Raw genomic sequence first — 27,730 nt, forward strand, 5'->3', positions numbered from 1 at the left:
TAGGGGGTAGGATCAAAGAGAGTTTCCCCTGGATTTGGTTGTGACATTTCTTAAAGCCATGTTAAGACCTGAAGAATGTTAGCCTAACACTTCTGTTTCCAGTTACAGAATATAGGTAAAAATGAATCAATAAGAGAAAGTCTTTAGAATTTAAAAATATCCTCCTGGGATTCTTAAAACTTCAGGATTATTTGAGAAACTCAATTGACCTGCTAAAACTGATAAATTTCAGGGCATTTTAAAAGAAAGAATAGATACCTGAGCATCTGAAGTATCTCCATTCTAAAAGCATGTCTTGAACGCTTACATAAATCAGGAACTGTCATATTGTAGAAGTACAGAGATCAATAAAACATGACTTTAGCCTTGAGGAAGCTCATAGACTAACAGAAAAGGCATCAGTAAACAGTCAATTGTAATACAGTGTGACCAGCACCCCTGTAGAGGCATCTTCAGAGCGCCATGAAAGTAGAGAGTATGATGTAGGATGCCCTCTGCTCCAGTCTTGCATCTCTCTGCATGGTATTCTTTTAGCTTCTGCATATTGCCAACAGTTACGTGCATTGTGCTCTAGACACTGCATGAAGGGCTTTATGTATGTCATCTCATTTATGTGTGTGAACCTCTTAGAGGTTGGTCCTATCATGGACCCCATAAAAATAGGGGAAATGGGCAGACATTAAGTGACTTGCTTCAGGTCACAGTAAGTGTTGGATGCAGAATTCAAACCCAAGATTTTTGCTCTTAAGCAATGCTCTATACTACCTATCTCAGAGAAAGCCTTTATCTAGAGTGGTGGTTCTCAACCAGGAGCAATTTCGCACCCCCAAGGAACATTTGGCAATGTCTGTAGACATTATTGATGATCACAGCTGGCATCTAGTGGGGCGTGATCATGGAGGCTGCTAAACATCCTCCAATGCACAAGACAGTCCCCCAAACAAAACATTATCCAGCCTAAAATGTCAACAGTGCTGAGGTTGGGAAGCTCTGCTCTGGAGTATGGTACTATCTTTGTGTCAGACTTTAAAAAATACTTTTTTTGAATATTTAAAAGCATTTTTTTAAGAGAAGACATGGCTTAGTATGGGGCAAAAAATATTGGACCAAGTCCCTAAGTATCTGGTGAAGTGTATTTTGCCATGTAAAATTGAGAAAATATTGTCTTCTTTGTCTACCTTTGTAGATTTCAAGGATCTGAGGAGGCCCATCAGAAATTCTTAGAGTGCTTGGGATGAAAATATTTCTGGGGGTCCCCAGAATTAAAGAGCATCATCTCATAGTAGACTCCTGTTCTTTGTTTAGCCCCGTCCCTTGTCAGCTGACCCCCCCATCCCCTTTTTCCTCACCCATATATTTCTATAAGCAAGTTTGTTTCCAGTATTTACTGGTTGAACTAAACCATTTTTTAAACGTTATTTTTGCTTAAACATTTTTTAAAAAATTATTATCTCTTGCCATATTACACCAGATTAAAGTAGCTAATTTAAATTGAAGTGTTTTTTTAATATACTTAATCATAAGCATTGGTGGGTTTGGGGAGCTATTGGAATCCTGTGGCTTTCTTCCAAATGAATAACAGTAACATTGGTTCAACCTCCCCTTCATTCCTTCCTTTCAAAGTCTTAACACTCATGGCAGGAAAATGATTCTAGCATTGGTTAACTAAGTGCCAGGTCGTATCTTCACAGGTAGTGGTTGACCAGTCCCTAGAGAGGGTGAAGCCACAGGTGTGCGCTGTAGCGATTCATCCAATGGATGTAAACTCATAAATTCAGTTTACTGAGGTTTTAGGTGAGTGTGGCATTCCCTCGGCGTGCTTTTCTTACACGACAAACAGCGTCCCTCGGCAGAGGGACTTTTCTTGTAGTGTTTTCCTGGTGATCCAGTCTTCAGTGAATCACGCATCAGCCTCCAGGTGTGCGCTGGGCACTCTCCACCGGGTTCCGGATCGCGCTGGGTTTTATTTCTTTGGAGGGACCGATCCACCAGGGGCTCCGCGCTGGGGGTGCGGCGGCGGGAGATGCTAGGGTGTCCCGGTCCTCCTGGGCTCACGCACAGGTCCCGCCTGCTCCCTTTCCCATGAGGCCCCGCTCCTATGGGGAGTGTCTGCGGTGGGGACCGGTCCCGCCGCCTGGCCCCTTCCCGCTGAGGCTGCACAAAGGTGTCCGCTGGAGTCCGCCAACAGGCCAGCTTTCTATAAGTGCTTTTAAGTTTCCCTTTTTCGAGGAGGGGCGAAGAAGAGGAGCTTTTTCCATTTACATTCCTTTCCTTGTATGTAGATACCGAGAGGAAACTCAGCACTGGGCATGTTCGGATGTTGAATGGTTTTGCTGATAAGCACCAGCCTCCCGGAACCAAAGACTTAAACTAGTCCTCTCCCCACCCATCCCCACCCCCCCGCAGGAGCTGCAAATGGTATCTGCCGAACAGATGACAAAGTACCTTGGACTGAATCACACACAGACAACATTTTGAGCCGAACGCACGGCCCAACTCTTGTAATTACTGTTTATAGCTGGCCAGGGCTGACCAGGAGAGGGCAAACCCAGGAGGAAACAAGTTTCCTGAACCTTGGAGACATAGCTGTGTGTTGATTAAAGGCTAGGACGGGTACTTCTCACTCACGCTCCAAGTTGTTCTTGAGAGATCACAGTTCGCAGCACGTTTCCTCTGGAGGCAGTGAGTAGATAATTGGGATCTTTTTTTGCCTTTTTTTTTTTCCCCCTCCTCTCTCCGTTTTGGTCTTATGGCCTTGAACCCACAGTGAATTGAAGCGAGAAAGAAATGGATATGTCTGACCCCAATTTTTGGACTGTGCTCTCAAACTTTACTTTGCCTCATTTGAGGAGTGGGAACAGGCTTCGGCGAACACAAAGGTAAAAGACTTGGGGGTCCTTTTAGCCTGGAGAGGGAATGAATGCTTTGGCTTAGGAGGCTGCCCGGCTGCCTGGGCCCCCTTAGCAACTGGGGTTTTGTTGATTGGGTGACAGTTTGAAAAGTTTATACTCTGCTGGGGGGCCCTGGTTCAGGTGTTACCTCCTCTGCGGTTTTCCTGGGTCATGCTGATGAATGTGCTTTTCGGAGTTGTTCAGAAATGTGGAGAATCAGACCTCGAGTTGTGAGTGGTGGGGAGAGAAGGGAAAGGGGGAAGAGATACTTTTTCCCTCTCTTTGATCTGATCATTTATCCATTTCATTCACTCAGGCATTGGAGCTTCTGCTGCTCTTGTGTAGAGCCTTTCAGATGCTTCCCTCTATGAAATATTTAACCTTTATACGATGCAAATGTATGATTCAAAGGTAGCTCAAGTGTGTCTGTTTCATATTGTCTGCTTAAAGAGAAAAGTCTGCATAACTTTGCATTTTTAAAAATTGATTTGCTGACATTTATTTCTAAAAATAGACTGGCCTTTTTATTTTGTAACATATATTTGTTAGAATAGGTGAAAAGAAGAAAGACTTTTAAAATCAAGGTGAAGCTCATGCCACAATTGAAAGACAGTTGAGAGTTAGTTGCTGACACTTGGGTGAGAGAAAATGATTTTAAAGCAGGTGTTTCTCCTCTCTCCACATTTGTGTCCAGCACAGACAAGTGGCATGATTTTGGTTTTAGAGGGGCACACCCTTTGAGTTGTGTAAATATAGATTCTTTGTTTTTCTTCAAAACTTGCCTTGAACATACACGTGAACATGCACGAGGGCAAGGGTGCAAATAAACAGGATGCTTGGCTATCAGATTGGGAGATTCATCTCTATGCTCCAGTGTTTAAAGAACACAGGAAGATGGAGATGGGTCGTTCTGTTTGGTTATACCTGTAACTTTTTGTAGCATAAGTGAAAATACATAATACTTTGGAAAACTTACCATGACATTTCTCATGGTATTTCTTAATTTTCAGAAGCATCCTGGAATACCCTGACATATGCTGTTTATACATACACAAACAAACACGTGTGTGTGTATGTGTCTCAGAGAGAGAGAGAGAGTGAGCATGATTGTGTCGATTTTTAAGTTATACTTACCTTTTAATGCAACTTGAACAATATTGGTGCTACTAAACCATATGATTCTAAAGTTGTGCTTTTTAAATAAGGTGGCTGTACTTTTCTGCTATAATGTTCAGAGACACTCTTTTGGTGTTGGTCATTTTTTAACAGGCTGTGTCATCCGTGCACCAAACCCCCCAAACAACGTATCAGTTGAAGAGATACTTACTGTTCCTGAACCAGGCCCCTACTCCTCATGGCAGTAAATCCTATAACTTGTTTGTCAGGAGCCCTTAAATATGTCTAAATGATGTAGCCCTGGCGGTGATGTAGCTGCTACTCTCACCTGGAACCACTTCTTGGGGCGATAAGTCTGCTCTGGCATCACACCTGTGTGTCTGAAACTGAAAAGCATATGGAATCTTTCTTCCCCGCACCTACCTGTTTGATATTATTATTGAGTCAAATGCATAAAGAATTCTCAGGCTGGTCTGACCATGGCCTTAAGGGCAATATCTATCCAGCCCAGAACACTCCATTTTAGACAGCTCACAATGGCAGAGAGCCTAGGTTGTGAAGGAACTTGGATTCTTCCCAACCAAATGAGGGTGTGGGAGGGCTGTGTCCATTCCCCAAGTCATGGGCCCGTATCTTCAGTTTAGTGATACAGAGAGGGAGGTGGAATTTCTTCCCTCCCTTCTCAGAGTAGAGGTTGTCGCAGCCTGTTTGTTATTTGGGATTTCCTGGATTCATGGAGTTTGGAAATATATATCCTGAAGAGCATCTCTAGATACATCTACTTACAGGTCTCACAGGGCTGGAACTGCTTTCTATTTATTAGGTAGATTCTGGAAGGTGAAGGGCAGGTGTCCCTCTCTCTGGGTCAGTGTACGTGGCCGTTGCTTTCTCTTATTATACAGTGATCAGTTCTGGCTCTGTGTCCTTTCGTAAGGACATGAAGCGTATGCTTATAGTATGACTCTTCCCCTTCTGTGACCTCCCTTAACTGCTCTACATCCTTTTCCTCGTTAAGTGCCACATTAACCCTGTTTCTTACAGCACTGATCAGTTTCCCTAAATCTGCCCCTTTAAAAGGACCTCTCCTTTCCCAAGTAGCCTGATCCTTTTATCAGCCTCACTGAGGGTGTGCCCACTGTGCAGGTGAGGGTGTCTTGGCCTCATCCTCAGCTGAACGTGCCTGAGCCCTTGGAACAGCTCTCCTGCCCAAGCCTGGCTGCTTCTCTGCACATTTGCTGACTTCGTTCGACAGATCATTGCTTTTGCATATTTTATCCCAGCTGCTTCTTCTGATTCCATTGTAATCCAGAGGACTTCATCATAACCTTTTCTTTACATCAGCTTCTTGGTCTATCAAAGAGTAAAATCCAGCTTTGAGCCTGTGAATGAGCATCTTGGAGCTCCTAGGGGTAGGATGTTTGGTACGCTTAGACAAAAGAGAGTCTGAATGGTTTCAGACTCTCCCCTTAAATCTGTATCATGGTAGAAATTGTCACCACAGTGGACTTTGGGTTTTTGCTGCATCTCATCTGCCTTGCCAGTTTAGCGTGGCTCTGGTTTGTTGGTTTGCCCTCTCATGGGAACACTTTTAAGGTTTCTCTTCCAACTCAAAGCCCTGCATGGGCCCATAACTCCCTGAGTTCTTGGGGAAAGGCACCTACAGACTGACTCTCAGGCCTAGACTCTTAAACAGGTCCTGATGCACCTGGCTTACTTGTGCTGCGTCCCAATGATGATAATGTTCCCTTCATTCCTTTTTGCCTGGACTGCGGCAGACACTGGGTTGTCTGGATGCACATTGACTTTGTCTGCTGTTTTGCTGTAAAGCTCACATTTCCATTGGTAATGGTTCCTTTTTTTATGATGGGCTTTGCCTACCTCTCCCCCTCCTTCATTTCCTCAAGGTAGTCTCAATACAGCCATTCACCTGCTGCTTTGAGGGACAGAAATCTAGGCTGAATAAACAGGGTGTTTAAACGAAAATGTGTCGTTTTAAGCTGAAGTAAGAATTGCATGTTTTAGAGGCTATGAGTTTCACAGACCTGCGGATTCTCCATTCACTTCAGGATCCCCTTGCAAGGTAGGATGGGAATTAGTTTGCCTGCTTTATGTTCCTATTTGTTTGTAACATCTTTTCCTTTCCCGTTGGATTAAAAATTTTGAGGCAGAAGGAATCAAACTTCTCTTGGACTTATATCTCCTCTATGTCTCACTGTAAAGAAAGGACCACCATTGATTTATAAATGTCGCTGCTTAGTTTTTTTTTTTTTTTAATATTTATTTATATTTATTTTTGGCTGTGTTGGGTCTTCGTTTCTGTGCGAGGGCTTTCTCCAGTTGCGGCGAGCAGGGACCACTCTTCATCACGGTGCGCGGGCCTCTCACTATCACGGCCTCTCTTGTTGTGGAGCACAGGCTCCAGACGCACAGGCTCAGTAGTTGTGGCTCACCGGCTTAGTTCGCTGCTTAGTTTTGAAGTGCACTTTTAGTTTTGTTGAAGTCTAGAGACTCTAGAAGATGCTGGATTTTTAACCTCAGTGGTCAGAAGACTGTCATGTTTTCTTTGGGCTTAAGTGATAATGTCCAAACCTCAGGGACACCTAAGTTAATACAATCCTACCAGGCCATTGGGTAGTTTGTGACTCAGTTCATCACTCTGAGAGAGGTTCCAAATGTATTTTTCTGAGAACCTTGGGATAAAAGTTTATTTTGGTTTTGCTTTGTTTTTTGCTAAATTCACATTACTCAGCAGTTGCAATGCACAGCAGGTACATTCAGGGATCTTTAACTGCTGTAGATGTCAGAATGCATTGAATTTTTATGCACACTGCATCTTCTCTTCAGAAGAAGAGAACAAACACTACATCTGTAGTGTTTGGTGAGTTTTTCTTTTGTTTTGAGCATGAATATATGTCTTTAAAAAGCATGCAATATGCTTCTCTCCTGCCCTGGCATGTTAGGTATCGGTTAACCCGTACTTACCCCTTTTACAGAAAGCCCAGTTAAACCCACGTTTCTTGAGCATCTATTGTTTGCCTGGGTACTGTGAGCCAAAGCTGAAAGCCATAGGCATGCCTTCAGTGAAGACATGCAGCTGAATCATTGCAAACCAAGGCAATCAAGAAGTATTTACCAGGTACAGAGGAGCCGGAGATGCACCAGATAGAAAACCTTGGGGAGGTTTTGAAGGGTACGTTGGTATTTATCAGACAGGAAGACAAGGCCTTCCCAGGAAGCAAAAGAAATGGTGTGTACGAAGGCATGGAGGCCTTGGCAACAACAGAATTCGAGGGATTATACATAGCTCAGTATTGCTGGAGCATAAAGAACCAGAAGCATAACTCGGTACTGCTGAAGCATCAAGTTTAAAGAGGGTATATAATAGAGCACAATGGTTAAGAGGATTGATCTGAAACCCGTTTACCTGAGTTCGAATCTTAACTGTGTGATATTGTATACTGAGTAAGTTAACTCCTTTGGACTTCAGTTGCTCTGTCTATAAAGTAGGGACAGGTAAATTACTTGTCTCATAGGATTGGTATAAAGGTTAAAATATGTTCATATGTATAAAATGCTTAATGCAATGACACATCGAAAAGCGTTATAAATAAACCCTAACTATTAATACGGTTACTGTCATTACAACAAGGGGATGAGTCGTGGGTAATGACTGAGGAGGAGCGTTGAGACACTTGGTGTTTGTGGGAGCTTGGCCTTTATCCAGTGGGAGAGAGACATGTCTAGCAGCACTTGGGGAGTTTAGGTCTGAGGAGAGAGGGCGGGACCTCGAAACCAATGAATAAGTTATTGCAGTAGCGTTTCTAAAGGGTTTTGCAGGCCTGAGCAAATAATGTGGTGAGATTACGCCTTGAGAGATATTAAGGATATAAAATTGGGAGAGGGTGATGAGCTGTTGGCTCTGGGGGATGAAGAAAGATACCACAGTGGCCCTGGGGGTTTTTACTCGGGGAACCAGGGAAATGGAGAATCACCTGCACATATAAGACACAAGTACTTGTACTCGCCCCTTGTGTCCCCAGAGGCTCCTTCATCCACATTTATTGAACACCTGTTGTGTGCTGAGTACCGTGGAGCGTCCATTCCTTCGTTCAGCTGGTACCCACAGCACCAGTGTCCTGTGCTGGGCCAGGGATATAGAGGTAAACCAGACAGAATGCTTGGGCCTCACAAATAAACCACCATCTAAATAAGTCAAGCGGTGGTCACTGTGTTCTGAAGGCTGTACGCAAGAGCTGAGAAGAGAGAGTGACAGTGCGGGGGCTCCTTTAGATCATGTGGTCGGGGAAGGTCTTTGAAGAGGTGATATTCAAGAGAAGATCTAAAGGATGAGAAAGAGCCTTCGGCGGAAGACTTTGGGAGCAGGCATCTGGGAACAGCCAAGGCTCTGCGGCAAGAAAGAAAGAGCCTCAAGGCAGGCAGTTGGATGGTAGGTCCGGGGCACTCGAGGAGGCTGGACCAGAGATAAGAGGCTTGGGAGTCCTCATTAGGACCACGAGAAATACGTTAGATTAATCTGTGGGGGAGCTAAAGATGCCCCATTGAAGGAGTGGGCAGATGCAGATAGGAACCGGAAGGGAGACGTGGAGGAGAGTCCCGTAAGAGGGAAGGAAGCTAGCCGAGTGTTCTCAGAGAGATCCCGACAGAATGATCAACTGCTCCTCCACAGCGATGAACCGTGGTGTGCGTTGTGGCTGACGACTGGGGGGTCCTGGTGACTTCAGCGTGAACCCTGGCAGCAGAGGGGTGGGCTCAGGGCGTCGGGAGGAGCCAGGAAAGCAGGAGTGCAGCGAGGCATTGGAGACCATGGGTGGCAACCCCCCCTCTGTGGGTAGCTAAGCGCAGCAGCCACACATCCTTGTGTACCAGCCTCTGCACATTCCCAGCTGGCCTGTCAGCCCTCTTCCCTGAATCATATCCCCTTACTCAGTGTGGCTCACTTTATTGTCTGCTTCATCACCCAAACAGGCAATGACAGCTTCCTTTCCCCTCCCCTCTGCAAGCTCAAGTTCTTTCCCCAGTCTCCTGAGTATCTCCTTTCTGACATGTTTACAGTTGGAGCTGCTCCGCTGAGTGTCTCTAGCCCCTACCTGCCCCCTCGTTGACTCTGCCTGAGCCTGAACGTGAGCCAAGTACAGATGGAGGGAGGGAACGCTGTCCGCCCCGCCCCTCCAGCCTGTTCCACAAGTGGCTGAAACCTGGCGCTCACATCCGCGCTCTCATCCTCTCTACGCCTGACCTGCAGGCTCTGCCCCTCCCTGAGTCTTTGCACCCGTTTTCCTCCCAGTCCTTGCTTTGCCCAGGCCTGTTTCATAACTGCTTCCTTTCATCCTTCTCCTCTCTTCACGCTCTGGACTGCATTTTCCACAGGTGGGACAGGCCTGCCCGTCACGGTGGGGCTCGCCCTTCCATCCTCTCATCTTGTCTCTAGTTAGCTCTGACACTGGCACTGGTGCTGAAGGCCCTCACTCCTGCACCGCTCCCCCAGCCTAATAAGGGAGAGCCCTGGGGGAGAGGAGAACGCCGAGACCCCAGGTTAGGAGCTCCCAGCAGCTCTCTGAGTGACTTGTGTGCAGAGCCTGGCTGCCCCACACCAGAGCAGCGTGTTCTCCGGGTCTTCGGGCTGGCCAGACGCAAAGGATGTGAGCCAGAATATGCACATCTCAGAAATATTGCTTTAAGCTTCTAGTGGGAGGTTTACAACAGGAGATGACAGATCATTTGTTTTGCCCCTTGCATTTATAGGTCTTTTGTGAGGGAAGAGAGAAGCAGAAAGAGGGAGGAGGAAAGGAATGAGAGAGAAAAATGTGTGAGACCTTAAAAAAAAAAGTAGATTTCAAAAGAAGTCCATTAAAAACAAAGCTTTAGAATGGGGGGGGGGGGCATATGCTCCCTGGGGACGCATGGGCTGTTCGTTGCTCTACCTGGTCGACACTGGAAGGGGTATATGTGTGTCAGTAAGTTCACAGTGAGGGGGGTGAACCTTATATGCTTTTATGGCTCTGTTTGCTTCTCTTTACGCATTTATCCTGTTATCAGAAGCCCAAGTGATACTTTTAAAACAGGGGAATCCTAAGCCTCAAGATAGAAACCATCTGCCCTCTGGGCTAAAAACTGACAGACGCTGGGGTTGAGAAATCTCCCCTTTGTGGAGACAGCTCATGGAGAAGAAGGCTTGGGGTAGGGCTTTATTTGGAAGACTTTGGGAGAGTCGTCCTTGTGTAGGTTGAGATGGATATAGGCTGGTTTCTCAGGGAGCTCAGGACTAGAGGCTCTGAACCCCTGCCTCACTCTCCAGCACACCCAGCTCTCAGTGTGAGTAAGCCTGTACAAAGCTATTTTTAATCTGAGCTGTCTTCACTACGTGTAACCTAGTCATTTGGGAGTGACATCATGGTAACTGAGTAATCCCTTTGAAAGGTAATGGGAGATCCAAGATAATAAAATGGTCCTGGGGCTACCTGGATGAAAGTAGGCACAGGGTGTGTGTAAAACCATTTATTAAAAGCAAAGTCAACCTCTATTGGTAGAAGCCTTGGATATCTAGCAGCACACTTGGTTTTTGTGACCCGTGGTACATTTTGTAACTAGAGGAATATCTCTAAATAAAAAGTTCACGTGGTTATTAATACTTGTTCTGATACTTTCTTTATTTTCTTTCCTCTATCTTGGTAGTTAGGAAAGTTCCCTTGGGAACTTGGCTTTAAATTCTGAAAATATTGACCTTAAATCTTATTAATAGCATGAGAAGACCAGTGGGAGTTTTAGCTACACTAATGGTTATTGGATATGTTTGTTAGAGAGGTAATTATAGCAATATCAAACTGAAACATCATGTTGTTTTGTTTTAAAGAAAAAAGGCCCAAGCCAGGATTTAGGCTTTGATCAGCATTTGAAGGTAAAGTAAATTGGTAAGAAGAATAGACAGTCATTAATGTTTATCTTATCTTAAGCTCCTCCATCACTGGCTTTATCATAGAACCTGGGGGCTTTCTACAGTCTGCTGACTTTGGAATTTACATTTATCAGTGATTCTGATTTTGTTAGTTTGGGGTTTCTTGGGAAACTAATTGCAGGTAAAATCCATATGTATATCTCTCTATATCTATCTGTCTATCTATCTATTTATCTATCTATATGGAACTCCATGTCTTTGGAAACTTTCTAACCTGACTTGGAAATTCATATAGGAGATGGCTTTTGGAGATAATCTTTTAGGTTCTGAGTGAATCACCTGGGTGGAGGGAATGAGGAACGAGTAAAACTTGGTGAAGTCTCCTAGGGTGGTAGAATCAGAAAGGGAGGAAAACTGATGGATCCACCAGGCCCATTTTGCCCTGTGAGTGTTTGAGTGTTTGCTGAAGCTGTTCTTGCCGTGCTTTATTCTGTCTAATTTTAAACATTACACTGCATGTTGATGTCTCAGGACCCTGACTTGGACCTTACAACATCTCTCTTGAGAGTCACTATTACATCATCTAGCCACTGCCAAATTTCTTAACCACTGGATCTGAAGAATATCACTGAACCTGTGGCTTGCATAAAAATCACCAATGTCCCTTTAATATTCCTATCTTTTAAAGTGCTATATGATGGGTATCTTTTAATTAGAAATTATAGTTATTAAATATTTTACTTTTACAGGTAGATGAAGGGGTTAAGGGGAAAAAGTATGTTTGTCATGGGAAAAGCTGCTAGCTGAATAAAGCACTCTAGGAAATACGGTAAATGAAACCTTTGTTACTGTAAAACAATGGCCATTAAGTGACTATTATGTAATGTTATTTCTTAAGTCTGATCTGGAGTGGCTTGTTGATCTTGGAACTTGAGCTATAACTCCTATATAAATATTACTTTCAGTTGGCTAATGTCAAGATTTCTGATACAAAAATTGAAGACTTTTCCCAGTAGATTACCTATGTCAGACACTGAGCATTGGAGATATAGAAGCCACGTCAGATAGTTTATTTTTCTAGGTAAAGGTTAATTTTATCCTCTTGGTATTCTCCATTCTAGACCCATGTATATAAACACAAATTATTTGCTAATCCAAAAAATAGTTCACTGTAAAATTAGCCTACCCTTGCTTAACTGCTCCAAAGGGCAGGCAGGTGGCAAAACAGCTGATAGGCACACTCACCTGACTTGGCAGGTTTTATGGATGACTGTGAATTTGCATTTTCCATAAACGATAGGTCCCCAAGCAAAGGAATTTAAAATTTTTGATTCAAATGGCCATGGTGGGACAGGTAGAGTATGGGATAGTTCAGGGGTGCTTTAGGTGATAGTTGATGATGAGGATTCTGCAAAATGAGCCAGTATGTTTATGAATTATAATTTCCTGTATGTTTTAGGATTTGATGTCTGGGGTTAGATGTTTGGACCACAGAATTAGTAAGGAATAAAAGTTACCTCATTTTTACTATATGACCTGTGAACTTTGTATGTACCGTTCTTTCTCAATAGATGACTCCTGTCAATTTTAGATAAGTTAGCCATGGAAAGCTAGGATTTTTAAGGTGAAAAATCAATAGTGGTTTCTATAAGCCTCCTTAACATAGGAATCCAGGCTCAAGATCAGAGCTCTGCTTCCTTCAGTGCAGTTCTTGGATCTTAGTGATTTTGATGTCATTTTTACCAGCATCGCTACTGCCAAGATGCCCTCTTGGCAGGCAGACTTCAGTTTTCTCTGAAATTGTTATTGATTACTTATCATTTGATGGCTTCTTAAAAAAAAAAAAAAACCAAAAAACTCTTTAAACAAGAGAAATTGTGGTTTATTTTACCTTCTGAGATTTAACCTTAAAATTATTCTACCTTTTCGTGTAAGACCTAGGGTGATCTTGGGATCAAAAGGTACAAATACTTGAACTGGTTAGATATTAATATGATGCAACTTTCTGATGGCATTCCTCAGGAGGAATATAAACATTCCATTTAATGGGTCCCAGGTTTGAAATCCATAAAGAAAAGTGTTCTGACTCTTGGCACTGATAGACATATTCAGAAATGTTGTATTCAAGCCAGAGTAAATATATATGCCCTTTACACTTTCTTTCAGCTAGCAGAAGTCACTTCTGAGCACTTATTTTGGCATTAAGGAAGCTCGTCATGACCTATTGTTCCAGAAAGATTATAGTTCTCATTTTAAGCCAGTTTTCTAGTTCCCATGTAAGTGAAATGCCCAGCCTGGAGCCGAGGAAACAAGCTTCGCTTTTCAAACCTTCCATTCTTTTAGGTGTGTCTCACAAGCAGTGGCTTGTAGCTGCTCCTTCAGTCACTTAACAGGTTTGATTTCAAATCTATTTAATAAGAAACTAACATGTTTGGAGGGGATTCATGGCCCAACATTTATGGATTTTGTTGGGAAGTTCCAGGTGTGTATATATATATCTTAAACTCTGTGTTAAGTCATGCTAGACTGGAATGATTTTGGTTTGCTTTGCTTTGTTCTGTTTTTGCCTTCTAGTCATAAGATGTATTAGGGATTGGATTGAGAGGGGGCAGCCCCCAGTCCTGAAGGCCATGCAGCTTCTCTTTCAATTCCTTGTCTTTGGCTGCCTTAAAAGCACTAAAGAGAAGTCAAATGTTTATAAACTGTGCCAAAAAAATAGAGAAACCAGAAGCCAAGAGGGATTAACCTCTGAAACATGGGAAGGTGATTACATTTAAAAATACTTGGAGGGGCTTATTTATGAGTTATGTATCTTTGTGTGATCCTTTTTCCTGCTTTGTAGCTCATGGATGAGGCTGAATCACCTTCTGAAAGCTGATAACCTAATAACCTAGTTTGACTCTGTCTGACTTCTGTGGGCAAAGCCTGTGGATTTATCGCATTGCCTTATTTATTCATTTATGTACCACATATTTATTGAGTACCTTTTATGTGACCAGGACTATGATTATCACCTGGAAAACAAAGATATATATGACATGGTCCTTTTGTTCAAGTGGGGTTAGAAAGTGATGTTGACAGATATTATGGAAACATGTAATAACCAGTAGGAGATCTACCAACATCAGCACAGGAGGAGGGAGAGGAAGAATATCTGTTGAGGTAGTTTGGTGTATGTTGTCTCATTTAATGGTATATGTAATACCTGTTGAACAGATGAAAAAATTGAGGCTTAGAGAAGTTAATTAATTGTCCCCAAATTACCAGTAGTTCATGGTAAATCCAGATAAAGATGTAACTGCACTATCCTACCTCCAAGGGAAATAACAGCTCCAACAATATTCTAATTATTGCAAATAATATTTGTAAAGTAAGATTTTAGTCACTTAATTTTTATCATACATCAGCCTCCTGGCAATTCAAAGGTATTTGTGGAATATCGAGCCCCGATAATCTTGATCTTTGCTATAGAAATGCCACCTGCTGCTTGAGGGAAGAGAGTGAAAAACAGAAGTAGGTTTTACTTTGTTTTAAAATGCCACCTGCTGATTCTCTTTCCCATTAGTGGAAATTGTATATGTATTCTGTAATTCCCCCATCGTAAAGTAGCACAGTTTATAATGGTATTTGAGTGGGCTTGTGCTTTTGAAATTGAGGTTTCACTTACGGTGTAGCTCTGAATAGCTGCTATCTTACAGGCCTTTGGAATGAATAACACTACACTGCACCCGTGCTTATTTTGCTGAGATTTCTCTCTACGTATTTTGAAATCCTGTGCATTCACATGAGTGTATTTATTATGCACTCATCTCAAAATCCTTGCCAATCTTGTAGTAGAGCATATAGTTCATTTCATAGAAGGGACAAAAGTTCTTGCATCTTACATGGCAGTACAGTGTGAATGCCAGGAAAGAGCTGTTGGGATTTTAGAGATGAATTGCTTACAGGCTTCATCTTCACGTTTTAAAACTACAATAATTTCTCTTGAATATGCTAATACTAACTACAAATATGCTAATGCTAACTACATTTTTAGAGAGATGTTTGATGAGACTTAAATACCTATTTAAGATAAGTAAGTATTTAAGACTCTGTGAAGATCATAGTATTTAGAGAACTAAGACTGCTTTGCTATGCTTAAAACAATTGTATGAGAATAAAGTATGAACAATCTACAACATGCAAAAGGCATAAACATTGCATCCAGAATTCTCTAAACCAGAAAAATCCTTCACTGGCCATGTCTTAGCTCTCAGTGGTGCAGTATGTGAGCTGCTTTTGAGAAATGGCTGCTCCTTACTAAGGATGGAGTAAAAAAAGTCTTTCCTTCAGGTGCTATTTTTTAAATATTGAAGAAGGTGTTTTTCACGGCCACTAATCCAGATTCATACTGACACAGGGTTTACCACTTTAATTTACTCTAGAAAAAGTCCAGGCAGCTAGATGTGCTTTGTTTTGTTTTGTTTTGTTTTTGACACGGTTTATGGAGATACAGTTTACATACAGTAAAACTATCCTTTATAGGTGTGCAGTTCTGTGAATTTTGACAAATTATCACCACAATTAGGATATAGAAAGTTTTAGAAACTTAAAAAGTTTTAGGTACTTTTTGATTGTTTGATAATGCTAATAAAGGATTTGAATAAGATGTTTTATTTGGCTCTCCCTTGTCCACCCTCTGCCTTTTAAAAGTTAGCTCCATATTTTATTATGTTTTGCCTAGTTGTGCCCCAGTGTCCTTTTTCTATTCCAGGATGCCAGCCAGGATACAGGGTTACATTGAGTCATATTTAAAAAAAAAAAAAAAAAAAAAAAAAAAATCCCAAATTCTAGTGCTTAAATATAACCACTATGAAAAATATGGGGTTATCCTTCCACGTGTTTTTTTTCTGGGCGTATGTGTGCACACATGTGCATGTACATACCACAAAACTCATATTTTATTGAACCTCCTGTTTGATGAGCTTTCTTTTTCCCTTAAAGAGGTTCCTTTAAACACCCACCTTTACAATGGTAAGATTTCCGGAAATTTTGAAAAATATTTGTAATGTACACGAAGGTATGGGTGGGGGATCATTTGTAAAGTTGTCGGGAAACATTCAAAATCATGCTGTGAAAGCTGCCCCGCTAATGCACAGCCTCACCTAATTGTGGGAGTGTCCACACTGGCTCACTGGTGTGCAGAGTGTGAGTGAGGCCATGGACGCCTGTGATGTCACCTTGGATGGTCTCACATTTTAGGTTCTGTTTTTTTCCCCCTATATTCAGATCTCTTTTGAAATGTTCCCTTTAAAAATATTCCTGCTAACTCAAATTCCAATTAACATCTCCCCACAGGCTTCAACGTTAAACCTCAAGATCTAAACTTTATCCCTTATGTGTGTGAGCAGGCTTGCCAGATGGCAGGCCAATTAATATATTTTTGCAAGGTGTAGAAATATTTTTTCTCCGTAGGGGAACAATGAATCCATCTACTCCACATCTTCCTTTCCCCTCTGTCCTTTGGGGAAAATCATCATTTAATTTTCAGAAATAAATTGTGCAACCCTCTAAGTGACACTTTCTGCTTTTTAAGGGAGGTGGTTTTAGAAATTGAAACTTTTTCATACTCAAAGGATGTAAAAACTCTATGTCATGGATTAAAATATCTGGACATCTAAGTTTCATCCAGGGTACTTTTTTTTAAGTTGGGCATTCCAGAATCATATTTTTAAAAACTGATTCATAGAAGCCTTAACTTGGAAGAGGCTTCAGAAACATCTAGTCAACCCCCCTCATTGTAAGATGAGGAAGTTGATGCTTAGGTACCAAAGTTTCAAGCTAGTAAGCAACTTGGAACCTGGTCTCCAGGTTCCAAATTAGGACGACGGCGTTAAAAACAGAATCTTTCATTTCTCAAGGGGAATAAAAGGAGGGAGAACCTTGAATAAGGTTCAACCAGGAGAAGAAGCACACTCATTTTTGTTGCCTGTTTTCGCTTGATTTTCAGGCACTGAGCTGTGTGCATCACCCCTATAGTTTCTTTTCATACTCAGTGACAATTGATATCAACAGGTAATTAACTATTTAGTGCTGTGTGTTGCCTCCAACTCAAAGTTCCTGAAGTACCAAGTACCCTGTCCTTTTTTAAAGCATTTATAAAGTGTGCTGTCTGGGCATGGAATGAATGAATTACTGAATATGTGAATATCAGTGAGGTTATTTTACAAAATTCTCTCAGGACGGTTTGGAATTCTAGGAGTTCTAGCTAGGAATTCTAGTTAGGAATTCTAGCTTTGCCATAATCTGACACATTGTAATACAGATTTGCTTCCTTTTCCCTTATGGTTATGAAGGAGTTCAGTACTGAATATTCCAGAAGCTTCTCTTGGGAGGAATGTTTTACCTGTAACTCTGTTTACCAGCATTTTTGCTGTCATAGTCGGGCATAGATCGGTTAATGTTAAATGAAAGAAAGGATTTAGACTTGACTTTTTTTCCTTCTTTCCTTCACATTGGCTGTTCTTCCTTATCTGTATTTATCCTAACAGACCCTGTTCCTATAGTAGAAAGAGTTCAGACTTTGGGGCGGGGAGACCTTGGTTGGAATTCTGACTCTGTGACAAACTAGACATGTGATTTCGGCAGGTAAACTTACCTCTAATACTTGGTTTCCTCATCTTTAAGTAGGAAGAATAGCCAACAAATCATTTTTTGTGCCTTAAATAAGATAAATTGTAAAACATTCAGATCAGGGATAGACAAGACACATTCTATAGGCCAAATCCAGCCCATCACTTGTTTTTATACATAAAGCTTTATTAGAACTCAGCCACACCAGTTCAGTTAGATATTATCTATGGCTGCTGGTACTACAACAGTATAATCCAGTAGTTGTAACATGAGACTCTGGCCTGCAAAGCCAAAAACATGTACTGTACTATCTGGCCCTCTACAGAGAATCTTTGCCAAACCAGGACCTAGGGTAATGCCTCGCAACTATAGGCACTCAATAAATGTTCATTTCACCTTCTTCCCACGGATTATTTCAAGTTCAGTCTTCTTCTGTAGGCACTCTTTAAAGAAAGGCGGTTCTGGGGTGCCCTTCTCTAGTGATTCTGCTAAAGCCCCTGCCCACTTCTGGAGTATGGCCAAACCGTGAGCCATGACTCAGGCCAGAACATGCTGAGAGAGGCATCTCCATGGCTCCCACACCCTGATGTGGATATAGCGTGCCTGGACTTGCACTGCGTGTCGTGCTCGTTACAGGAATAGAGTTTTCTCTAATCCAAGTGTAAATAAAGTCATTGTTCTTTAGATTGCAGCATGTCCAATTTAGTTTGAATTATTTCTCCCAATGAATCAGTAGGTGTGTCCAACCTACACTTCTTCAAAAGCTTCCCAACACAGCCCCTCAAACCGTGGAATTGATTTCATTTCTAAATACACTAAAAATCATAACACATTGTAAATGCTGTCTTTAGCAAAGGACCTTCTGGATTCCTACAGCAGGAGTTTTCTGCAGCGACCCTGGGCTGTTTGAAAGAGAAAGTTCTCACCGCAGTGATAAAATGTGGGGTTTATTTTGTTTTGTGTTTTAAGCCAAATGAACTCAGGGTTCTTCCGCAGTTTTGATGAGGGACACCCTGGTGTGTAATAGAAGACTAAGGGGAATAGACTGGTGGCACGAGCCCAGTGAGGACTTGGCAATCAATGGCTGCACCCCACCTCCCACATGTGGTTGAGAGAAAGATTGAGGGCCTCTAAAAGCTCTTGAGGGCTGTTAGGCTTTCTTGTTATTTTTTATTTTTAAAAATGTATTGAGGAATTTTTTTCAGAATAGTAAAGGGATTTTTAAAACATTTAACATTCCCTGCGACTTTAAAAATAACACTGGGAATAAATTTTAAAAGCATTATCTAAAATTTTGTAAATTCCTCCTAGACTCTTCGCCTTCCTATTCCAGCACATTTTAGTGTTTCTAGTGCTTCTGTACAGGCCCGTTAGCATTTATCCCAACATGTCATAATTCTGTGTATTCTTCTCTGAATTCCCAGCTGATTGTGAATGGCTTGAAGCACAGACTTTGTGCCAGCCTAGTGCCTGGCACATAATAGGCACTTAATAAAGGTTTATTGAATGAAAGCACTCCACAGTGAGCATATCCGAGCTTACAACTTTTTCTGTCTTTTGGAGCTATTTCCTTAGGATAAATTCCCAGAATAGAGATTTCCAGGCCAAAGTGACGTGAACATGTTTATGAATTTTGATACATAGTGCCAAGTAGCTTTTATGTCTACTTGAGGTTCCTTCCAAGTTTGTGACTCTCATATCACATGGTACATTATTGCTAGATTGGCGGTCTGGTGTTCCATATTTTCTCTAGCAAAAAAAAAAAAAAAAATGACAGGAGGGTATATCATCGCCAGATTCAGGTCTGGAATGAACATTGCATATACTTTAGGATGAAAAACTTCCAAAATAATCAAAATTCCTTCTGTGGAACTTGGGAATTAGAGGGAGGCAGGCAGCAGGGGCGAGGTATAGGGTAAAAGACCCTGTTATAGGAGCAAATAACTCCTGGAGTTTTATTACTGCTCTGAACTTTTACTGTGCTGTCATCAATATTTCAGGAAAGCAATTGGATATTTTTTTATTTGTTTTCTCTCCTCAGCACATTTAATGTTCAAATGTGAAACATTACTTATTGCAAACTGCTGTTAATGCACATTCCAAGGTCTACTTTTATCAAGGTTTGAAACTCTTTGTCTAATGTATTATGCATTTCCATCTTCAATTGATCTGATTTGTGTGTGAAATAAGATTGAGTCTCCATACTGTGACCTTGGGCAGCACTAGCTTTTTTTGAGTTTGATAATTTCCCCTCCCTCAGCTAGTACTTGGTGGGCTCATAAATGACCACTGATAAATAGCCATATCTACCCTTTGGTACAAAGTATGCTATTGATGAACACCTGGAGTCACCTAAATGCCGCCTCATAGATGGCATACGAAGTTTGTGGAGACTAGGCTGAATAGAGCAAGGGTATCATTCAATTAGAAATGTCCTGTGTGGAGATTAGGGATTCTCGTGAATACGAAGGTTCAACAGATATTCTAAAGGATTTATGAGTGTTCTGTGTTCCATATTCCATTGCGTATATATTTTCTTACAGCTCAGCTTCAATCCATACTCAGAGCTGTGACTTCAGTCTCTGGAAAAAGAGTGAGATAAAAGACTTAGAAAAACTTTTATATGATAGATCTGGCTTTCAGCAAATATCCCTCATCTTTCCTAGCAAGCTACAGTCTCTGGGCCTTGACCTAGTTAAACATTTGTAGGAGGATCTTTGAGAAGCCAACAATTACATGGTGGCACGTGACCACACTTGGGTCATTTCAAGCTGCAGCTGTAAAGGACTCTAAGAGCAGCAAAGTCACGGGATCTTGTTTCTAGTCACATTTCTGCCACCAACGAGCTGTGTGATGTTAGCAAGATTTCCTGGGCCCTCTACTGCTTACCTGTTTTTAAAATCCTGGATTCCGTTGGCAGTATGGTGAAGCCTTTGAACCACTTTTCCGAATAATGTTTTTAAGTGCATAAAATAAAATGTATAGAATTATAAAGGAAGCCAGTTATATTGAAACCATCAGTAAAACATTAAAAATTGGGGATTTTTGTGATTCTTTACTAGCACATCAGATATCAAGATCTAGAGGTGGGTCTACCAACTACCATAATTTTGAAGTGGTAATGAGTATAAATGATTTTTTAATGTATCTGCAGCAACTATACCATGATATGAAAACATATGTGATTTCTATTGGTGACAAAATCAAAAGGAATGCTAATGCTGTGAATGTACATGAAGGAAATGATACATTTCAGTTTGTGGTTAGCGAAAAACCACAAAACAGTCCAAGTTTGTAGACCCGTTAAATTCTATTCATAGACCTCTTAGATGTCCATGGATTCTGTGGAGGTCAGGAGTAGCTAGATCCAGAATCTCACTGCCATCCCTGACAGCTTAGACTCTAGTAGTACGGAGAAAGACCCAGATGGCCTTTGAGTTTATCAGAGCACTGATTTGGGGCACTGACATAATTAAGGGGATGTTATACCAGAAAAGTAACCTTTGATTCACCTAGTTATTACCTGATAACTAAGCAGTGAGAAATTTCCTGTGTTTCATATGTTGCTTTTATTTAGCATGTAGCTAGGAAGGTCAGGAAACAATAACACGGGAGTGGTAGAAACAGTTGTCACCCTGGTCGTTTCCCTTTGGAGGGACCCTAAAACCAGGGCTTGTGGGAATGAGACTGTATCCCTGTTCTATGTGTATTAAGCTGTGTCCTTTACTTACAGTCGAGGAACCTGTATCTTCCAGCATCTTGCCATCAGAGCATTGCCATCTCTTTGTCATAACCACACGTCTTCCCCTAATTAAGTAGACCATGAACACACAGAAATCGTGTGCTGCTCCTACCTACATACTAGGCTGGAATTGTATTGCCCAGCTGGAAAGTAAGATCTTTGAAATAAAAAGAAGTTAAGGAATAGTAGTGATAAAACACTTCTCATTTACTTGTCTTGAAATTGTTTTCTTTCCTAGACTTTCTAAGTGTTTTAATCCTGAAGGTCTAAGTATGTTCTACATAAGAGGAGTGGCGGGCTTCCCTGGTGGCGCAGTGGTTGAGAATCCGCCTGCCGATGCAGGGGACACGGGTTCGTGCCCCGGTCCGGGAAGATCCCACATACCGCGGAGCGGCTGGGCCCGTGAGCCATGGCCGCTGAGCCTGCGTATCTGGAGCCTGTGCTCCACAACGGGAGAGGCCACAACAGTGAGAGGCCCGCATATCACAAAAATAAAAAAATAAAAAATAATTTAAAAAAAAAAAAAGAGGAGTGGCAAGCAAAATTCATCCTGATTCTTTCAGAAAATGGAAGCCATTTCTTCTCATTACCTACCTACCCCCTTCAACTTTGCATTTTGGAGAGAAAATTATTTTTTTTGGGGGGGGAAGAGAACTATAAATGCTTTTACATGTCACACCACTTGCCTAATTCAGCATCGTTTCAAAATATTGGTTGCAAATGGAAAGGGAGATTCTTTTTGGCTTTGCAGTTGCATTATAAATGCCTCTGCATTAATCTGGGTTCAAACTCATAGTCCAACAGACCTAGGAGTGAAGCAAAGTGTTGTGATTTGATTTGTTCATTTAGTTGTGTGAAAGGTAATTCATGTGACCATAAAAATGCTTTGTAAACATGGACTCATTTTCAGGTTAAAAGATCCTCTACCAAATTAGATAGGAAGCTTGAAGCACAAGCAGTAAGCGATTTTTCCTCCTTCAGGTGTTGCTATGGATCAATATCTTTTATTGACTTCTAGGGTTTGCATGTAATTTTCTATCATGATCGTTTATGCTAATCAGCATGAAACAGAATAATTGTAAATTATAGCCCCTTAGGCACATTTTTCCCTCCTGTAATACTTGAGACCACAGAATTATGTTCAAAAGAGATGAGAAAAACAATCCATCATTTTTCAGTGACTCACAGAGTTGACACAGATGTGGATGGTAAGGACTCCTTCCCTCCTTATCTTTGGACTTCACCTTATATTTTAATTCTGAATGCAAATGCAAATGAACTCCCTGTGAAAAGAAATTGGGTTTAAATTAGCCGGTTACCTTTATTTGTGAAAATGCAAATAGATCGTGTTAAATATGAAAAGTAGAATAACTATAATATATCCTATTTTAATGTTGGTACATAAGACTATTAAAAGTTATCTTCATCAGGAAGGCATGTTTATATAATTATTGAAAATTATCAGAGTTATTGCCCGAAGAAGTGTAAGGATATTTATCTACATATTTAATGATATAATTCAGATAATTAGTATAGAATATAGCAGTTTTTTACTTTAATGTTGTACTAAAATAGATGGTTTGACTACTGTTCACAATTATTTGTAGTACAGAACTCATTGAAATATATAGTTATTAACAAAAACAAAATATATCTTTCTTGACCAGTAGCTCATACATGTATGCTTTATTCTCATCAGAGTCCCAACTGTGCCATGGAAGCAAAGTTAACTCTAGCTGTATGCATATCCCTGTACACAACCACAGATGAATGCAGATGTGTTGTGTACATCATGGCGTCTGTATGGGCTAATGGTATAACTCCAAAAGGAAACCCTATTTAGTAATGGGGTCTTAGATATGGTGCCTGAATGCTTAGTTGCCTCTACCCATAGACCTGCATGAAAGATGAGGGAGCCTCTTTCTATTTTTCTTTAGATCATTCAGAATAAAAACTTGACCTATCAGCATGGAAAGTAGAAGCTCTACACTCCCTAAGAATGATAAGCCTTTTCTGCATGAGAGTTTTTGGGCCAAAGAAGGTGTATGGATTGTCAGTGAATAGAGAGTTGGATGAAGGAGTTGTTTGACTCCCAGTTTGTTTTAAGCACTTCAGGTATGAAACATCCTTACTTCATGGAAGCCACCCCTTAGTGTCAGATCTATTGTCGTGGTGACTTCTGAGTTTAAGATATGCTGAAAGCAGGGGAGATTTCACTTGGGAGATGAGGCTTGGACTGTGGAGCTGGGTGCAGTCTGCTCTCCATCCTCTGCATCTCTTTGTTCGTGAATTCAGTAAATATTAGCTGAGCACCTTCTTTATGTCAGGCATTGTGCTGGGGAGGCAATGGTGAAGGAGGCAGGTGGTTCCAGCCCTCTTGAAAGCTTGCAGTTTCATGGGGAATGCAGTGGGGCGGGTAGAGGGAGAGGAAGACACAAAGGATTAGGAAGAATTTACAACCCTGTGTGTGATTATATGTCTGTGCTTACCCACTCTTAGCCATGCTGTGGTGGTGGGAATACAAAGAGTTTTGAGAGCATCTCAGGGACATGTAACAGAGTAGGCATTCAGGAAAGTTAAGCAGGTTGGTTAGTTTGTGAAAGATGGAAGAGAATATTCCAGGCAAAGAGACACATACCTGTACAAAGAGACCTTGGAGTGAGAGTTGAAAAATTTGATGAGAGTGATAACTAGAAGCCTGGAATTTACTCTGCGAGCAGGAGGAACCACTGAAGGTTTTACACAGAGCAGTGATAACATCACCTTTGCCCATTGGGAAGATTTCTGGCAGTGGAGGATGAGTTGGAATTGGACAAGGATGTGGCTGGGAGTTCAGTTAGAGCATGCTTCAGCAAGCTTCCAGGTCAGAGATGGTGATGATACCATGACCAGGTTGGGGGCTGTGAGGGTGAAGGGAGATGAAACCCACGGGACCAGATGACCAGTTGAGTGATTAGAGTGAGGAAGGCCAAAGGGTTTGTGCCCTTATTTCTGCTTTAGGCTGTTGGGTAATGGTACCAATCCCTGAAATTGGAGACACAGGAAGCAGGGCAGGTTGGGTAATGATGATCATTTCAGTTGGGGACTCACTGAATTGGAGCTTCTGTAGACACCCACGTGGAGATGTGCAGCTGACTGTTGGATACAAGAGTCTGGAACTAGGAAGGAATTCCAGGTTGGGGATTGAGAGTCATCCACAGAAAGAGTAATGACAAGCACCAAAGTTACTTAGTGTTGAGTATTTCTCTTCCGGGAGTCTCAAGTATTTAGAGCTGCCTAGACCCAGGGACTGAATCTAATCTTTAGGGCCCTGTCTTTTCCCAAGCAAAATGGAGATGATTTGTAGATGGCTTAGGTAGTGTTTTCTATGCAGGACAAGCCACAGAACCATGTATTTTTCTTTTCCATAGACATGTGTATTTTCTTTTACTTTGGAATAGTGTTTGAGATCTAAGTTTCTTTGGTCATAGGAGAAGCCATAACTACTGAAGTTTCATGGTAATTCTGGAATTTTCCTTATAGTTACAAGTATAGGGGACTTCTCTGGTGGCACAGTGGTTAAGAATCCACCTGCCAATGCAGGGGACATGGGTTCAAGCCCTGGTCCAGGAAGATCCCATATGCCGCAGAGCAACTAAGACTGCGAGCCACAACTACTGAGCCAACGTGCCACAACTACTGTAGCCCACGTGCCTACAGCCCATGCTCTGCACCAAAGAGAAGCCACTGTAATGAGAAGCCCACGCACCACAACAAAGAGTAGCCCCCACCCGCTGCAACCAGAGGAAGCCCGCATACAGCAACGAAGACCCAACGCAGCCAAAAATAAATAAATAAATAAATAAAATTTTTTAAAGTATATTGGGGACCATCTATGTTGTCACAAATGGCAAGATTTCATTCTTTTTTATGGTGCATATATATATATGTAATCACATCTTCTTTATCATCTATTGATGGGCACTGAGGTAGGGTCGCTTCCATATTTTTTATTTTCATCGAAGTGTAGTTGATTTACAATGTTATGTTAGTTTCAGGTGTTCAGCGCAGTGATTCAGTTTTTATATATATATATATATGTATTCTTTTTCAGATTCTTTTCTGAAAACTTAAAGGTATAGTTCCCTGTCCTGTATACAGTCCATATCTTGACTATTGTAAATAATGCTGCAATGAACATAGAAATGCTATATTTTTTCTAATTAGTGTTTTTGTTTTCTTTGGATAAATAGCCAGGAGTGGAATGGCTGGATCATATGATAGTTCTTTTAAAAATTTTTGAAGAATCTCCGTACTGTTTTCCATAGTGGCTGCACCAATTTACATCCTACCAACAGTGCATGAGGGTTCCCTTTTTTCCACATCCTCACCAACTCTTACTTGTTGTCTTTTTGATGATGAACATTCTGACAGGTGTAAGGGGGTATCTCATTGTGGTTTTGATTTGCATTTCCCTCATGGTTAGTGACGGTGAGCATCTTTTCATTTGCCTGTTGACCATCTGTATGTCTTCCTTGGAAAAATATCTATTCAGATCCTCTGTCCATTTTTCAATCAAGCTGTTTGTTTTTTTGATGTTGAGTTCTTTCTGTATTTTGGCTGTAAACCCCTTATCGGATATATTATTTGCAAATATCTTCTCCCATTCAGTAGGTGGCCTTTTTGTTTTATTGATAGCTTCCTATGCTAAGAAAGACAAATACTGTATGATTTCACTTATGTGTTGAATCTAAAAAACAAAAGAGATGAACAAAAAAGAAACAGTTATAGATAGCAGAGAACAAACAAGTGGTTGCCACAGGGGAGGGGACTGGGATGAGGAAAGAAATAGGTGAGGGAGATTAAGAGATACAAACTTCCAGTTGCAAAATAAATGAGTCACGGGTATAAAATATCCAGTGTGGGAAATATCAGTAACTATGTAAGATCTTTGTATGTTGACACATCATAAGTAGACTTATCGTGGTGATCAGTTTGAAATGTATAGAAATATCTAATCACTATGTTGTGTAACAGGAACTAACATAGGTCAATTATACTTCAAAAACAAACAGACAAACTCAGAAAAAGAGATGAGATTTGTGGTTACCAGAGGTGGGGAGTAGGGGGAGGGTGAATTGGATGAAGGTAGTCAAAGTGTACTGTACATACTTCCTGTTATAAGGTAAATAAGTACTAAGGACATAATGTACAACATGATACATGTAATGAACACTGCTGTATGTTATATATGAAAGATGTTAAGAGAGTAAAGCCTAAGAGTTCTGTTCACAAGAAAAAAAATTTTTTTTATTTCTTTAATTTTGTATCTATGTGAGATGATGGATGCTCACATGTTCACTTAGCTTATTATGATAATCACTTCATGATGTGTGTAAGTCAGATCTTTATGCTGTACACATTAAGCTTACACAGTGCTGTGTGTCAGTTATATCTCAATAAAACTGGAAGAAAAAAGTATTTGGGGGAACCTCACCATCCTGTGTATTTTATCTCTAAGACAAAAGAAATAAGGATGGAAAGAGACAATAGGAGTTGAGTAGAAAATTGAAGTTGCAAAATTCTGTGGCATAATGATAGTGTTTTTTGATTGTTCGGTTTTGCTTTGCTTTTTTGTTTTATTTTTCTTGACAGAAACAAAAAGCATTTTCCATTTAAAAGTGCTCTGTTGGCAGTATGATTTCTAGGTCCACATAGAGGAAGAATGAGGTGGACAGAATGGTGGAAGTTTTAGAAGGAAAGCATGTTTCCTAATATGGGGAAAAGGGTAGGAGTAAGAAAAGTATGTTTGTTCTTGTTAAGTTTAAAATCTGCTGTTAACCACATTGTTGAAACGGCCTTAAAATTTGTGCCGTGTACGGGTCTGTACAAAGTTCCTAATTAATCTGAAAATAAGACATACATTGTTTTTGTACATTTTGAAATTTTTTGTACTACATTTAAAATTTTTTAATGCAGACATGTTTAAAGTGGAATTTACTACGATTTCACAATTCATCGTGAAATGCTGTGTATGTTTAGAAACAGTTAAAGAATTGTAAACCCAAATTCCAAATTAAGTATACAGCTGACCCTTGAACAATGCAGGGGTGGGGGGTAGGGGCCTCGTCACTCCAAGTAGTTGAAAATCCACCTTTAACTTACAGTCAACCATCTGGATCCAAGGTTCTGCATCTCTGGATTCAACCAACTGGGATCGTGTGGTGCCGTTGTATTTACTATTGAAAAAAATCCACATGTGATTTTTATTTATTTATTTTTTTTTTAGAAAAGAATATGACATTTTATTTTCACTTATGGATGGACAGTACATGAATTTAGAAATATAATCATTGCAGGGTTCTGAAATATTGATACCTTAAGATCTAACACACCAACATTAGCCCATTCACTGCAAAACAGCCACATCAGCAGTTCAGATTTGGTCTTTGTTGTGGTCATTGAAATAAGTTCTTA

General features: G+C 41.0%; 1 protein-coding gene across 14 annotated transcripts in view; it reads left to right on the forward strand.

The window, feature by feature from the left end:
* The window catches only part of MAST4 (microtubule associated serine/threonine kinase family member 4), a 574,487-nt gene that overhangs the window by 406,617 nt on the left and 140,140 nt on the right, over positions 1-27,730 (forward strand). Inside the window, exons 1-2 of one of the 14 annotated variants that reach the window (XM_067031063.1) lie at positions 2,484-2,682; positions 2,768-2,879. The exons of 10 other annotated variants lie outside the window; for them this stretch is intronic. In XM_067031063.1, the coding sequence (XP_066887164.1) occupies positions 2,788-2,879 (92 nt within the window). In that variant the 5' untranslated portion in view covers positions 2,484-2,682; positions 2,768-2,787. Of the gene's footprint in view, positions 1-2,433; positions 2,880-13,072; positions 13,403-27,730 lie in introns of those variants that run through there. 3 more of the 14 variants (XM_059062261.2, XM_067031064.1, XM_059062260.2) reach the window with 3 other exon arrangements.

The sequence above is a fragment of the Kogia breviceps genome, chromosome 4, assembly GCF_026419965.1.
Source record: "Kogia breviceps isolate mKogBre1 chromosome 4, mKogBre1 haplotype 1, whole genome shotgun sequence".
Classification (NCBI taxonomy): domain Eukaryota; kingdom Metazoa; phylum Chordata; class Mammalia; order Artiodactyla; family Physeteridae; genus Kogia; species Kogia breviceps.